Raw genomic sequence first — 13,570 nt, forward strand, 5'->3', positions numbered from 1 at the left:
GAATGGAGGCTATGCCAAGGGGTTCTTCATAGCCTATGCTTGTGCTGCAGGTATGCCTGATCTTTGCACAACAGTTTTCTGCTCTTTCTTGGAAGCACAATATTTTGTTGTGTTACTTGTGAGGCTTTACAGCAGTGTGTCTTCATGTCTATCAGACAGTGCATCAGGAGTCCTTGGCAGTGACTTTGCTCCTTGAAACATCAGTTGATTTCTTTCCTTATTCAGCCAGGGCCAGAGCAAGAGCTAGCCCTTTATTTTTATTCCCTCCAGAATATCATTATAAAAAAAATCCAAAGCAGCCTGAAAAATTCAATATAGATTCAAAAATGTATCTGCTGCTTTTTTTCCACCTGTGGTTATTAAAAACTAGGTGGAAAACCAGCAAAACATATCTTTTTTTCTATAGTTGTGTTTATTTTGCCCATTAGGAGTTATTATATATCGTCACTTTCACTGTACTTAGTTTGCAGTCCTGATCACAAGCTATCAAAATCCTACATTTACCCTCAGAATCAAAACAAGAGCCTTTTGGAACACTAGACTTTTAGATTATTCCATTTGCTTGCTAGTTAAAGGTCGTTAGGACACTTTCGTGTCACATTTTCCAGCTTTTCCTTTTAATCAGAAGCTCTGGAAGATATGTCCTTTGTTGGCTGAAAGCCTAAATGCCTCCTAAAAATCAGGCATTTCCAGGAGCTAGTTTTAACAAAAGCATCACATGTTACTGAAGCCATGTAGTATTACAGGTATCAGAAATTGCTATGCAGCATTAGCTTGTTGGAGAGCTTGGGGTCATCACTGCAAAACTGATCCAGTCCTGGGTCTGTATTAGCAATTCAGAGCACTACAAACAGATCAGAAAAACAGAGCAGCTGGTATGGAATTCCTTAAATCCACACAGTAAGTGTCTGAATAATTTTACTAAGGAATAGGCTTTGGGCCAAATATCTCTGCTATATACATCATTTAAAGGCCGTGAGCCTAAGTGGGTATGGGTGGATGAGGAGCAGAAAGGAAGGGAGGTGAGTAGTGACACATGCTGAAAAGGTCTTGGAAGTATGCACAGTCTTGCAGTTTTGAAAGATTTCAGTCTGGGTGCTCAATGAGTAAGTCAAAACACCTTTTCTGTGAGAATCCAGTAACTCAGGAGACAGTTGCCTTTCCATGGAACTTGCTCACTGACTGCATGTGACAGATATAGGACTTTCCTGCAATAATTTATGAGTACCATATGTTGCCCTGGTTATTTTGGTAATTACATTTACAGAATAAATATGTTGTGTTAACCAACAAGGTGTTGTTCAGGTACAAATGGGAAAACAGTAAGTTGAAATGGTTCACTCCTACCCCTCCAGAGCAAGCAGAGGTCCTCAGGGGACTCTAGAGATGCTCCAAAATCAAGATATTTAGAAATAGCTGATTCAGCAGATAAAGAATGAGAAAAAAAATGATGTGGGATTTTAAGAGATTTTTTTCTGGTGAAGGAAATTGCACCAGGCAAACAAAAGGAGTAGGCTTGGTAGCTGCCTGAGGAAGATAATCTTGCCTAGGTCACCACTGTCAGAATGCACAACTGCTTAATGTACATATAATAAATTAAATCAGGATTGAAGTGGTGTATTGATCTAATAATGCTTCTTAATTAACTGGCAAGTAGTAATTAATACATGCTTAGGATCTCTCTCAGCAGAAAGCATCAGTGTACACCTAGAAATTCCTACAAATTTCTACTCACCTTCCTACAGCACTTTCTTTAAAGCCTTAAATTTATACACACACTCCCCTGCTCACACTCACTCACAGACACACAAATACACCCACACCAAGCAGCCACCTTCCTTCTGCATTTCCACCTTTTACACGGGCTGTTTATTGGCACCCACACACACCCTGCTGTGGGTGACACATGGTGGTCTTACAGACAGGCAGGAAACTCAGTAAAAGAAATGTTTGTGTCAGCTCACTGAAAAATATATTTTTTTGTCTTTTTTAAGATTTTTCATCCAGTTAAAAATGTAGGTATATACATACATAAACTAGTATTATAAATTATTTCAGTATAATTTGAGATTATAAATATTTATGTATACATGCATACATACACACACATACAAATCAGTCTAGCAACTGTAAATTCCATTTGAGTCAAACTTCTTGAAGGGAAAAACGTGAAGTGAGATAAACCAGTTGGGTCAGGAGAGTGAAATAAGCTGATATAGAAGTTATTAACCTCAAGTTACAGTTTAAGAGGCCAAGACCTGAGGTGAACATACTTGGAGACACTAAAAAAGAGGACAGAGACATAAATAATCCTGCAACCACAGCATAATGAGTCTTCCTAACATACAGCAGGATATAAAGGCCTCCTACCATGAGGCTTGATGTATATGCACCTACAGAATAGAATGATAGAATTGTTAAGGTTAGAAAGGACCTTTAAGATCGTTGAGTCCAACCATTAATCCCAACTTTGCCAGGTCCACCACTAAGCCATGTCTCTAAGCACCCTGTATACGCATATTATACTTTTTTATTTTGTGGAAGCAGTGATCCATTCAGGCCACAAAGGTCAAGGGAGGAGCAAAGGCACAGACCTGGAAAATCAGTAAGTTGTTGAAAGCAACTTTACTGAGTCAAATGTGGTGGCAAGGCCACTCATCCCACAAGCTTCAGGTGTGTTGTGTGGATCTCCATAGGTCTTTAGACAGCATGATTTGTGGGGGTTGGTAAAGTGGAGAAGATAATGTGACCAACTCTGCTGTCACCTGGCTACAATAGAACCCATAGAAAGGGAGAAGGTTGTGCCCCAGTGAAAAATTGTGCAGTGCAACAGTGAGAGTGCTCATTCCAGCTGTACTTCATTATAAGGTTTGCCTGGTTATTTCAGTCACTCTGAAGATCTCTTAAATGGCCGAGGTGACTCTATGATTTGTGATTTGTGGCTAAGAGGCAATTTTGAAGTTTCTGGAACAAACAGGAAGGAAATTATTCTTATTTTAGGAGAATGACTCAGCAGCAATGGAACAGCAAAACCAAAAGACATTGATTTTTCTAGTCATCAGTGAAGCAAGAGGTGAAAGTTTTAATTTATGCCCTTGTCTTTTTCTCTTTCATGGATATTTTTCCTAATGTTGATATGTTAGCGTTGGTTAAAATAGCATCTAATATCAATGTAAATAATGGAGCAGGAAGGAAGTGTCTAAATTTCAGTATGTGCAGTAATTTGATTGTAAAACATTCTTTGCTTGTAAAAAGCTCTTTCTTATTTGTCTATATTTTATTTTAGACAGTCTTTAAGACTAGAATAAAACAAAAAAAAAAAACCCATACAAGCATCTTACTAACTTCTTTTAAACGCTTAAAGACTTTAATTTACATTATAGACTATGTATCCTGCCCAAGATAATCAAATGAACAGAGCATATCTAAACAATGCTATAAGATTTACTTAATTAGAAAATACTTTTCTAGTTATCCAGTAATAAGATCATAAAATTGATATAAAAATAGAAATACCAGTTAGTTGGGAATGTTGCTGTTCTGGTCTGCAGGTCTGTGTTTCACAATGGAGGCCAAGGTGCACACAGTGTGAAGTTTTTGACTCCTTCAGTTTGATGACCTCATTGTCTTCAGCATCCCATGCTTTGTGGCCTTACTCAATAAAGCCGGGGTGATGTAATGCCCAATTCTTTAGAATCAACTTTAATTTTTCTTCTGTCTTGTGCCACCATTATATAGGTAGTTTTCTCTTTGAAAGACTGTTTTCTCTGAACCATATCCAAGTATCTTTCATCACAAAATTCAAATAATTGATATCAGGAGGTTGAAGAGGGATGCAAACCTGCATACCTGTGACCAACAGCTGATCTCTGTCTTTTACACAGAGATCATGAGAAAAAAAAGCTATCTTATGGCATCATTACCCTTAAGCTGTCTCCAGCATAACTTTTTTTTCACTCTTATAGAATCATAGAAAGGCTCTTGGAAGCCTTTGGCTGGAAGGACCCTTAAAGATCATCTAGGTCAAACCCCTCTGCCATCACCTGGGTAACTTCCACTAGACCAGGCTGCTTAGACCCCCATCCAATTTGTCCTTGAATTATATATAAGACATCCACAATTTCTCTCCTCCTCTTCATCGCTGAAGATATGCAGCAGAGAAATTAAAAAATTTAAATTGTCGAATAGTTTTAAAATAAAAAATATTTTTCTAATATGGAATTTTTTATTACTAAGTTACTAATTAGTAAATCTTGGGACAATGTATACTAGGTGAAACATCATTTTCAGTTATGGAACATATATAAAATGGCTGAACACATATTCACTAATTGTCCTGAACTGGGATTTTATTGAAACCATACTTGATGTTTAGGGCATGGTGAAAAAACATTAGGTTATTAAGCTGATAATAACAACTCACAGAAACAGTTTCCATAGCTGCAGTGTAATTCCAAAATATTTTTTAAAGTTTAAATTTTTCTGTGGGTGATATAGTTCCTTTATTATTGCCAGGATCTTGTGAGTGCCATCATTGCAGTGCTGGCATGTCTCAACTGTTTTCTTTCCTGAAGCTATTATTAGATGATTTGCATTTGTACATTGGATATTTAGGGAATGAGAGTACTGAGCTTATCTTTAGGTTTTTTTTTAATCATCCAGACTGTTCTTCAGTGATCAGTCTGAGGACTATCGCATTATTTCTTCCTGCAGCAACTGTTTAATGCTCTTTGCTGCAAACATGGGCCTGGTTACAGAGACCACAATTAGTAATTTATCTTCACTTCTAAAGGTATCACTTGTGGCTCTTATTTTGCAAGTGCTTTTCATGTGATTGAGAATTACATGAATGACCCATGATATCTTCTACTTTGATTTACCCTGTTAAATCATCTCTGCTGTTTTAACACTCAGTACGCTGTGTTGTGGGAGTAGGCAACTGTATTGCTTATAGCTGGGCTGGAAGCATGATCTGGAAGCATGCAAAAAGGCTATCCCCAAATTTTCATCAGAGGAAAATCAGGAAGACAAGATCATTTGCTGCTTTGTTTGGGCATTGCAAATACATGACATCTGTATTTGTATGCGACACCAGTCCTACCATTTTCTGGAGAATTTGGGAATTTTTTTCCTCAGAGAGATGAAAAAGAAATTAAGTTGCAGGCAACCACCTTGCAGCAGCTTTCCAGACCAGTTTCAGATGGCATTTGGGTTTTCATCTAGTGAGAAGCCCAATGTCTCTTTTCCCAAGACTTACCTAGTTTGATTGCTTTTGAATCTGCATTCAGCAGTCACAGCCTGGCTGGTTTAGCACTCAGAATGAGACTTGGCAACTCTTGCACATTACCTCTTTCTGTCTGAAATCCGTGCTAAGCTCATGATTAGCATGGCATAGGCCATCTATGAAATTTTAAGTGCTAGCTGGCAGCAGGATGACCAAAGCTTGGCTCATGTTTCTTATCTTTGACACACAGAATAACAAAGTGATTACAGGAAAACAGTGTTATATTTAGAGAAGGATGGAAGGCTTATTCCTGTGTCTGAAGCTTCAAAATCATAACAGCAGGTCTTATCCCAGTAGAAGAGCAGTCTCAGAGCAGATGGACTGTAGCAGTGGTCTGATCTGTGATGGACAGTAAATGGAAATTATTTCAAATATGCAAAGACAAGACTGACTAAAAAAGTGTTTGAGCCATAAAGGTAAAATGTCCACATCATTCACAAGGAAAAAATATCAGTTACTTAGATACTTTAACAGAGAAACTCTACTGATTCTATTCTGCCTACCTCCTCTTCTTCTTAAAGATATAAGACCAGCATTCACACTTCTAGAGAAAAAGCCATTTTTCCTCCTAGGAGAATGTGAAAGAATCTAAGTATCATAGTAACTTAAAAATGCTTGTGTGTTTTATTATTCTCATCAGCATCAAAGGAATTCCTGTCCAGGGGATCATTGTGGATGGCAAGAAAATTATGTATATGATAAAATGTGCCCAAAAAGTCAGTGTTACGTGGTGAACTTGTATCAAACCTGCCCATGTTAGACACAGCGTTTCCAAGAGATTTATTTCTTCCTGGACTTTGATGTTAGGGAAAAAACACCCAAAACAACCAAAAAAAGCCACCAAACCTCCAAACCCAAATAGTTACAGCAGTATTAATGCACTTCAATGTTTTATATCTTGATGGAAAATGTATGAAAAGGTTTGGGGTGTGTATTATAGATTTCCTTGTGTATTCTGTAGACTGTGCCAGCAAAAAGGTTCAAATGGAAATATCTGCTCTTCAATAATGGCACTGAGGGTATGACTTACGTTTGAGGAAAAGTGTGAGCAACAGCATGCAAATCACTCTTAGCCCTGACATATAAAGAGAGCTTTATTGATAAAGAATTCCAATAGGATTCACACTGAACCCTTTTCATTCCTGGGTCATTTCTTCTGCATGCAAAGATTATTCGGCATATCCAGTAGAAATACACACTCTAGAGTCAATATCATAACAAATCTGAAGGGAATGCTTAGTTTTACAGCTGCTGGAGTGGTTTGTCCATCTGCATGTCCAACTGATTAGTTTGAATTTGCACAAAAATGAACCTGTTTATGAGAAGAATTCTTATGTACTTGAAGAAAGAGCATTAGGAAGTGATCTTAAAAAATTAATACCTTCACTCTACTGGTTGTAACATGGGTCTCCTTTCAGCTACATTCCAGTGTTGAGCTGTGTCTATGTCTGAATTTGCAAGAGCTGTACAATTTTCTAAAACTATGAATAGGTTTCTAATGTGTGGGATCTCAAGCTTCATCTGATTAAATAATTTTTCAGTTTGAAAAGTACTCAGTCCTTTCTAATCAAATTGTCCAATTTGAGAAGAATTAGAGAAACCTAATTATTCATAGAGTAGGTAAAGCAATGCAATTTATTCAAAATATTTTAGCAAATATAAGGTCTGAATATAACAAGCTGAATTTCACCAGGTGTTAAGCTTTGGTTTTCATGAATATACAACTACTGCTGGGTACTTTCTGACATGGCTGAGATTTCTAACATGCCTTACTCAATGAATAGTTTTTACTTGAAGCACCTGTTAGTGATTTCACATGTGTCATCAGTTATGAGAAACAATTTGACAGGACCTGTAAAATTAGGTGATGTAACACAGAGCATGATCAAATCTCTCAGTTTCTCAGACAGTTGGACTTTATTTTATGCAAGCCTCTTGGCTCTTACGCTTTCATTTCACCTCCAAAATTTAGGGGACAACATATGTTTGCCTTCACTTCTCTAGTTTGAAAGGTAGTAAGTGACTGCTAGCAGTTGAGGGTAGATAGTGCATCCCTGCCTAGGGGAAATATTTTAGAAGTTTCTTCCTGAACTCACTACCCCGACCTGGAAGAATTGGGCTCCTGTTGACTCTTCACTCCACTGAGCACTAGGAATTCTTCTGTGGTGAATGCAAGCCTGTAACTCATAAACTAAGGAATCCTTCTTCCCACCACATTTTGGCCCAGTTTACTCCAAAGGATGCCAGCTGTAGTTAAACTAAGGGGAGGCTGCTAGGAGTCTCACATAAAACAAAATTTTTGCGACACAGTAGCTCAGTGGAGTGATCCATCCAATCCATGTCAGCTGCAGGCTGAGCCAGTCGGCAAAGCAAATAGAAATATGCCCTGGCCACAAAAGTAATAGGAAAAACACCACTTTATAGGGAGTTAGGATCTTCCTCCTGTACTCCATCTCTCCCTGCCCACCAGGTGATGGAACCGAAGGATCAAATAACAGAGGGCTTGAACTGCAGCTTCTCCTTGTGTAAGACCCCACGCCACTCTTTGTTACTGTCAACTGACCCCTGTACTCTGTCCTGTCAGACCACATGGCTGTTTGTTCCACCATTAATAATTTTAATGCACAGCTGTTGAAATTATCTGAAATTCAAGCTTATGTACCCTATGGATTTCTAAGTGCTGAAACCCCAATTTCCTGCCTAATTGTTGGTGCCTCTGGCATCCCCCAGATAAGTTCTATAGTTATCTTATGCATTTTTAATTTAAAAGAATCTGCACTATGTAGAAATATAAAATTTTTAAAGACTAGTAACCTAAACCAAACTTAAATTAAATAAGACAGAGGTACTTTACTGCCTGTATTGTTGCTATTTAATGAAAGAGAACACTTTTCCTTAATATATCTGAAGCCAGCACAGTCTTCTGTCTCTTGCACTGGAGTGTTGCAGAATTTAGGTCAAGTATATCAAGCTGTAAACAGGGATTTGCAAATAATTGCATGGAATAGCTCACAAGAAATAGCCCATAGTAGTAACATTAATCAAATTAACCATTCTTTGGCTGCCACTGCTGCAGTAGATCCCAAGGTTCTCACACGCTGCATGAAGGTGTAAGTAGAAGCAGGTCCCTGATCCAAAATTTTTAATGTTAACAATGTGGCCAGAAACAGTGGGTACATTGAACAAAAGATGCAGGACAGAAAGTTTTCCAAGGAAAATAAGCTTTCTTCACTGCTGATTTGCAGAGTTTGAGTAGCTCAAGTTATGTATTCCCTGATACTAAAACTCAGAGGCATGCAGTGGGATTTATATCCCAGTTGTAGGGGTGATGGGAAGGTGCTGGGGAGGTGGTTATCATAGCTCCCTCCCACTGCTGGGTGTCTGCGTTTGCCAAGAAGTGGGATGCCCCAGCTGCCTGCAGCTGCAGAGCTCCTGGGCCAGAGCTGGCTTAAATCAGACATAGCAGAGGGAGGTCAGATCTGTCTGCCCTTGTCTGTGTAAACATAATCCTCTGACAGAATAAAAATGCAAACTAGCCCATCTCTCGTGTCTGATCGCTGTAAGTGCCACTAAAAACATCTCAACATCATAGGCAAAATTGAACATTATCTCCTCCTGGCTTAAGGGTGGGAAGCTGGAATCTTGTCCTCCTGCCCTGGGGGAATCCAGCAGGACTGAGACGAGGGAGAAAAGAGCTACAAGTACTGGAGTTCCAGATTCCTGTTAGCTAGATTAAGCAGCTGTAGATGGTCCAAATACTCCGTATCTTTCATTTCACAGCGTCAGCATTTGCCACCCTGGCCATCTAGATCTTTGGCATGGCCAAAATAAATGGCAGGGTAATGTCTATTTTCCTGTCTCTTGCCACTCTGTTGTCCTTCACAGCTGCTTAGAAGGTCTGTAGCTGGACCTGGCCCCAGTCAAGCTATATAGACAAGTCCACTTGGAAGGGTGTTTTGGTTTTTTAGCTGTGTTTAAAAACTTGTAACTATTTCCAACAAAGCCTATGACATCTCTTAGGTTTAGGAAACAGATTGATTGTCATTTGTTGTACAGTTGCCTAAACACTCCAGTAACTGGAAAAAAGTGTCCATCTAAAGTGTAAACTGGATGTCATGCTAAAAGAATCTTTCAGGTCAAATAATGTAGAATGAGGGGATTTATTCCAGCAGAAAATGTTGCTCATTTAATCTGTGAGAACTAATAGGAAAGTCTCCTATACTCCCCAGTTCCCCTTAAAGGGAGGTATTCTGATAAAATCAGATTTTTCAATTATGTTCTTTAGCTCTAGATTGGTAAGAAATGCGAAAGACTCCTCTTGGTTAGCTTCTGATGCCAGATTCCGTCCTGGTTTTACAAATAATTGATGTAGTCTTCAGGTGTATCAAAGAGGAAGTACTGATAGAGGAATCACTGGGACAGGAGCACTCTGAACAATGAAGATTGCAAACAGCAGAACCACAGTGCATGCGAGCTGTGCACAGAGGATGCTTGGTTATGTGATCTAATCATGAACCATGTAACCAGATATGCAGGAAAACCAAGGGTATGATCAATAATAGGGAGTCGCCCAGAGCCTTTCTCTTTGCAAGAAATCCTCCACTAGGAGAGCATCATGACATTGTGTCTCTTTTTTAGCCAACAGGAAATGTAGGAAAATAATAAAATGCAAAGTATCCAAATGTGAAAGTATGCCCTAAGCATATTTCTTATCCCTGAAATGAAGATATGCCAGCCATTTCTTAAAATCTCTCATGAATATTAAAGCCATTATCAGTGTGAAGTGACATGAGCTCTGATAGGACTTGATGGGTAGCAATATCAAACGTAAGATAGGTCATTATGGTTAAGGCAAGTGGTGGTGATCTTAAATGGAGATGCAGAAATCACTACTAGGGTTATAAAGGAAAACTAAATCCTGAGAAAGGACAGCTCATACCCATCTTTGCCTCTGCTACTTTTTACCCTGTTTACCTCTATTCTGGTTCTGCGCTGTGTTTTGGATTCACTGAAAGTCTTTTTTTCCAATCTTCAGCTCTTTTAGAAAATGATGTCTGAGTCTAAAGAGACTCTCCTTTATCATGTGTGTTAACACATGATGGCCTGCTGAAGTGTCTGCCAGGTCTTGCCCATGGTCACACTTTATTATCTCCATGTACCTTGTAGGACAACAGAGATTGTTTCAAAGCCAATCCAGTTTCACTTCATTTCCTAAGCAGTGGAGCGTGGACTCCCTCTAGCCTCTCTAATGTTTTTTGCAGTAGAAATGCATTGATTCAGCTTCTCTGAATTTTTATATCTTGCTTGGTTCATTTTCCAGCCTGCACCACGCTAACCCCTTTTCTAGCTTTAGGCAGCCTCCTGTGAGAAGTGGGTTTCCAGGTCAAAACACAGCACTTACTGGCAATCAAAAGTGGAGGACTTTCTAGAAAAATGCCATCTTTTACAGCATTGTGCTTTTTTGGAATTACTCCCTCCAGGCCCGGATCTGGCCAACTTGATAGCACTCACTAACAGGATGGGCAGCCCAGCATTTCAGCCTTTGTGACTTCTGAAGGCATTACTCACAGCTGAGTATCTCTAAACAGCTGAGTCTTTTGGTTAGGAGAGATGTGCCACACTAGCTCAACTCTAAGCTCAATTAGCAGATAAAAATACCAGAATGGCTCCCACAGCTTCCTGCAGGGCAAAGGCTTTTGGCTTGGACAAAGTGCTGGACAGAGTAAGATGGGGATGTTGACTCTCTTGTCTCCCTCTGTAGGAATTCATTATCAGAAGTGGGAAAAGCCATGCAGAGGTAAATTCCTTTCCAGTCTTTTCAAGGAGGAATTGTTCCCTAGGGGAAGCAATGACACAGTTTCCCTCCCCAACTGCCCTAGACAATCCTGGTGCACTGATGAGCACTGGGAGAAGCTGCCATCTCCAGTTACACAAGGATGGTGCTGGAGACAAGCAGTGAGCTCTGAGCTGAGCACCAGCTACACAGCTACACCAGAACCCAGGCAACTCCCAGTGCCACATTCAATCCAAAGCACTCCAGCATTCACACTGCTGAAGTGTCCTGAGACACCTCAAGAGGTACCCTGGGACAATGAGAAAACGCCGGGCTTTGCCTCAAAATGTGTCATTTTTGGACACTGCCTATTCACATTCAGTTTTTTATCACAGATCCACTCAGAGATGAATCAAAATTCAATTTTTTAAGATGCTCTGGGTGCTTCAGGATGAGGTGTCAGGGTATCATGTTTCCATCCTTATGGGTTTACAGAGTGCCTCAGCCCTTAGAGAAAACTGGACAGATTCACTCAGTGCTCAACACTTAAAACTAGGCCACTTTTTTAGTTATTTAAATTGGAATTGAGGCATTTAATTCTTGGAACTCAGGCTCAAACATTTGGTCCAAAATGTCCAAACCCAGATGCTAACTGTGGCTTTAAAATACTTATTTCATTTTATTTTTTTTTTCTCCAGAGCTCCAAATATGCAGGAATTTGGCTTTTAAATTGTGGTGTGTACAAATTTAAAAATTCAGCCCTTGTCAGGTTGCTTATGCAACATCTGATGCCCATGTTGCCATGGTTAGTGGATGCTTTGGGTGAAGGCTGTGGCAACTAGTCACATATGGTATTTGCACAGAGCTATGCACAAGAATTGCATATTAAATTACAAATTTGAGTGAATATAGCCTGGGTCTTCCAGGAACTGAATATGCAAATGCTTGGACTGAATTGCCTTTATCCCAGGGTAAATTCTGAATTAGTTCATTAAAAATTTAACCATGCAGCACACTGGCTCCTGCTTCTACTGTTGGTAATGGAGAGCAAATCTAAATGACAAATGCTCTGTGCAAAAACAAACAGAGTTCTCAGGGTGATGTGGAAATGTTATAAACCAACCTATATATTTTACAAGGTGATACAGAAGCAAGTCACTTTTGGCATCTTGATTTTTGGCATTGTGCAGAAATTAGTGGTGTGGCAAAGAAATTATGTGGTTCAGAAAAAAACAAGATATTCAAAGAACATCTACATGGTGTTTCTATGGGCATCACTTCAGTTTCTTTGTTCTGTGCAAAACTCTGCTGGGTGTAAACTGAATTAAGATATTCCAGTTCAGATTATTCCTAAAGAATGGGTGCTTAAACATTGTCTCACTTGAATACCCTTTCCTGTTATCTGTATGTGCGCATCAACTTTTTAAAAAGAATATATTTTTTTCCAGATTTAAATAACAGTGAAATAAATACACAGAGAGTTTTAAAAAACAGAATTATGGTTCAGTTGTAAAAATTTTTTTCTAAGTCGAATCTAATAAATCACTGTCATTCTGAGTTAGGAACTTCTGCTGAGGGGGGAAAAAAAGTATTTGTGCACTTTTCCTGAAAATCCTGCATGAGGGTGACTACTGAACAACTATACCGTGGATAAATAGAACTCTGGATTGAGTTGTAAAAAACGTGCATGACAGCAATGCTTGAAAAACTCTGCTCTGTGTGAAACTCTTAGTGCAATTCAAATCACATTCGTTATTTAAAATATCACTATTAGTAATTCTGCACAGTTATTTTCAAAGCAGCGTAAAACGTGGTGTAAAAGTTCACAATGGAAATTTTATCCATACTGTGAGTATTAGATGTGCGGCTCATTCCCGTGTTAGAAACTTGTCAGAAACACAATAATCTCTCAGAAACCTTTCTCTCTTTTCCAATAAAAGTAGAATTAGCTCTGCAAGAACCAAAAGCACAAGAGAACATATGGTGCTTTAAAGCATGGAAGGAAATTTCCACATGTCCTGTAGCTCTGATTGTGGTACTGCAACACAAAGGCACTGACTTATGGTGATTTTGTTCATCTGTGACCCAGAGGTATGCAAACAGGACTGTCTCTGTGTAGCCCTGTGTTTGCACAGAATTAACTGTGTAGCTATGGACTAGCTGGGAGGAGAGGGTCCAGCTCATGCTGCAGCATTGGTGAAAGTCCTTCCCAGGAGCACTGTGATCAGTTTTGGGCCCCACGATTTAAGAAGGATGTGAATGTGTCCAGGGAAGGGCAACAAAGCTGGTGACGAGGCTAAAAGGCATGTCCTGTGGGAAGTGGCTGAGGACTCTGGGTTGGTCTGTTTTGGAGAAAATGGGGCTCAGGGGTGGCCTCGTTGCTCTCTGCTGATTCCTGAGAAGGGGAAGAGGAGAGGGAGGTGCTGATCTCTCTTCTCTGAGGTTTTCAGTGATAGGATGTATGGGAATGTTTCAAGACTGCACTGGGGAGGTTCAGACTGGGCTTAAGAAGC

The 13,570-nt window shown here is 39.5% G+C and overlaps 1 protein-coding gene across 1 annotated transcript in view; it reads left to right on the forward strand.

The window, feature by feature from the left end:
• Nucleotides 1–13,570, forward strand: part of DLG2 (discs large MAGUK scaffold protein 2) — a 966,698-nt gene that overhangs the window by 290,934 nt on the left and 662,194 nt on the right. Inside the window, exon 6 of the mRNA XM_062487504.1 lies at nucleotides 9,820–9,830. Within this exon, the coding sequence (XP_062343488.1) occupies nucleotides 9,820–9,830 (11 nt within the window). The remainder of the gene's footprint in view (nucleotides 1–9,819; nucleotides 9,831–13,570) is intronic.

The sequence above is a fragment of the Cinclus cinclus genome, chromosome 2 (assembly GCF_963662255.1).
Source record: "Cinclus cinclus chromosome 2, bCinCin1.1, whole genome shotgun sequence".
Taxonomy (NCBI): Eukaryota; Metazoa; Chordata; class Aves; order Passeriformes; family Cinclidae; genus Cinclus; species Cinclus cinclus.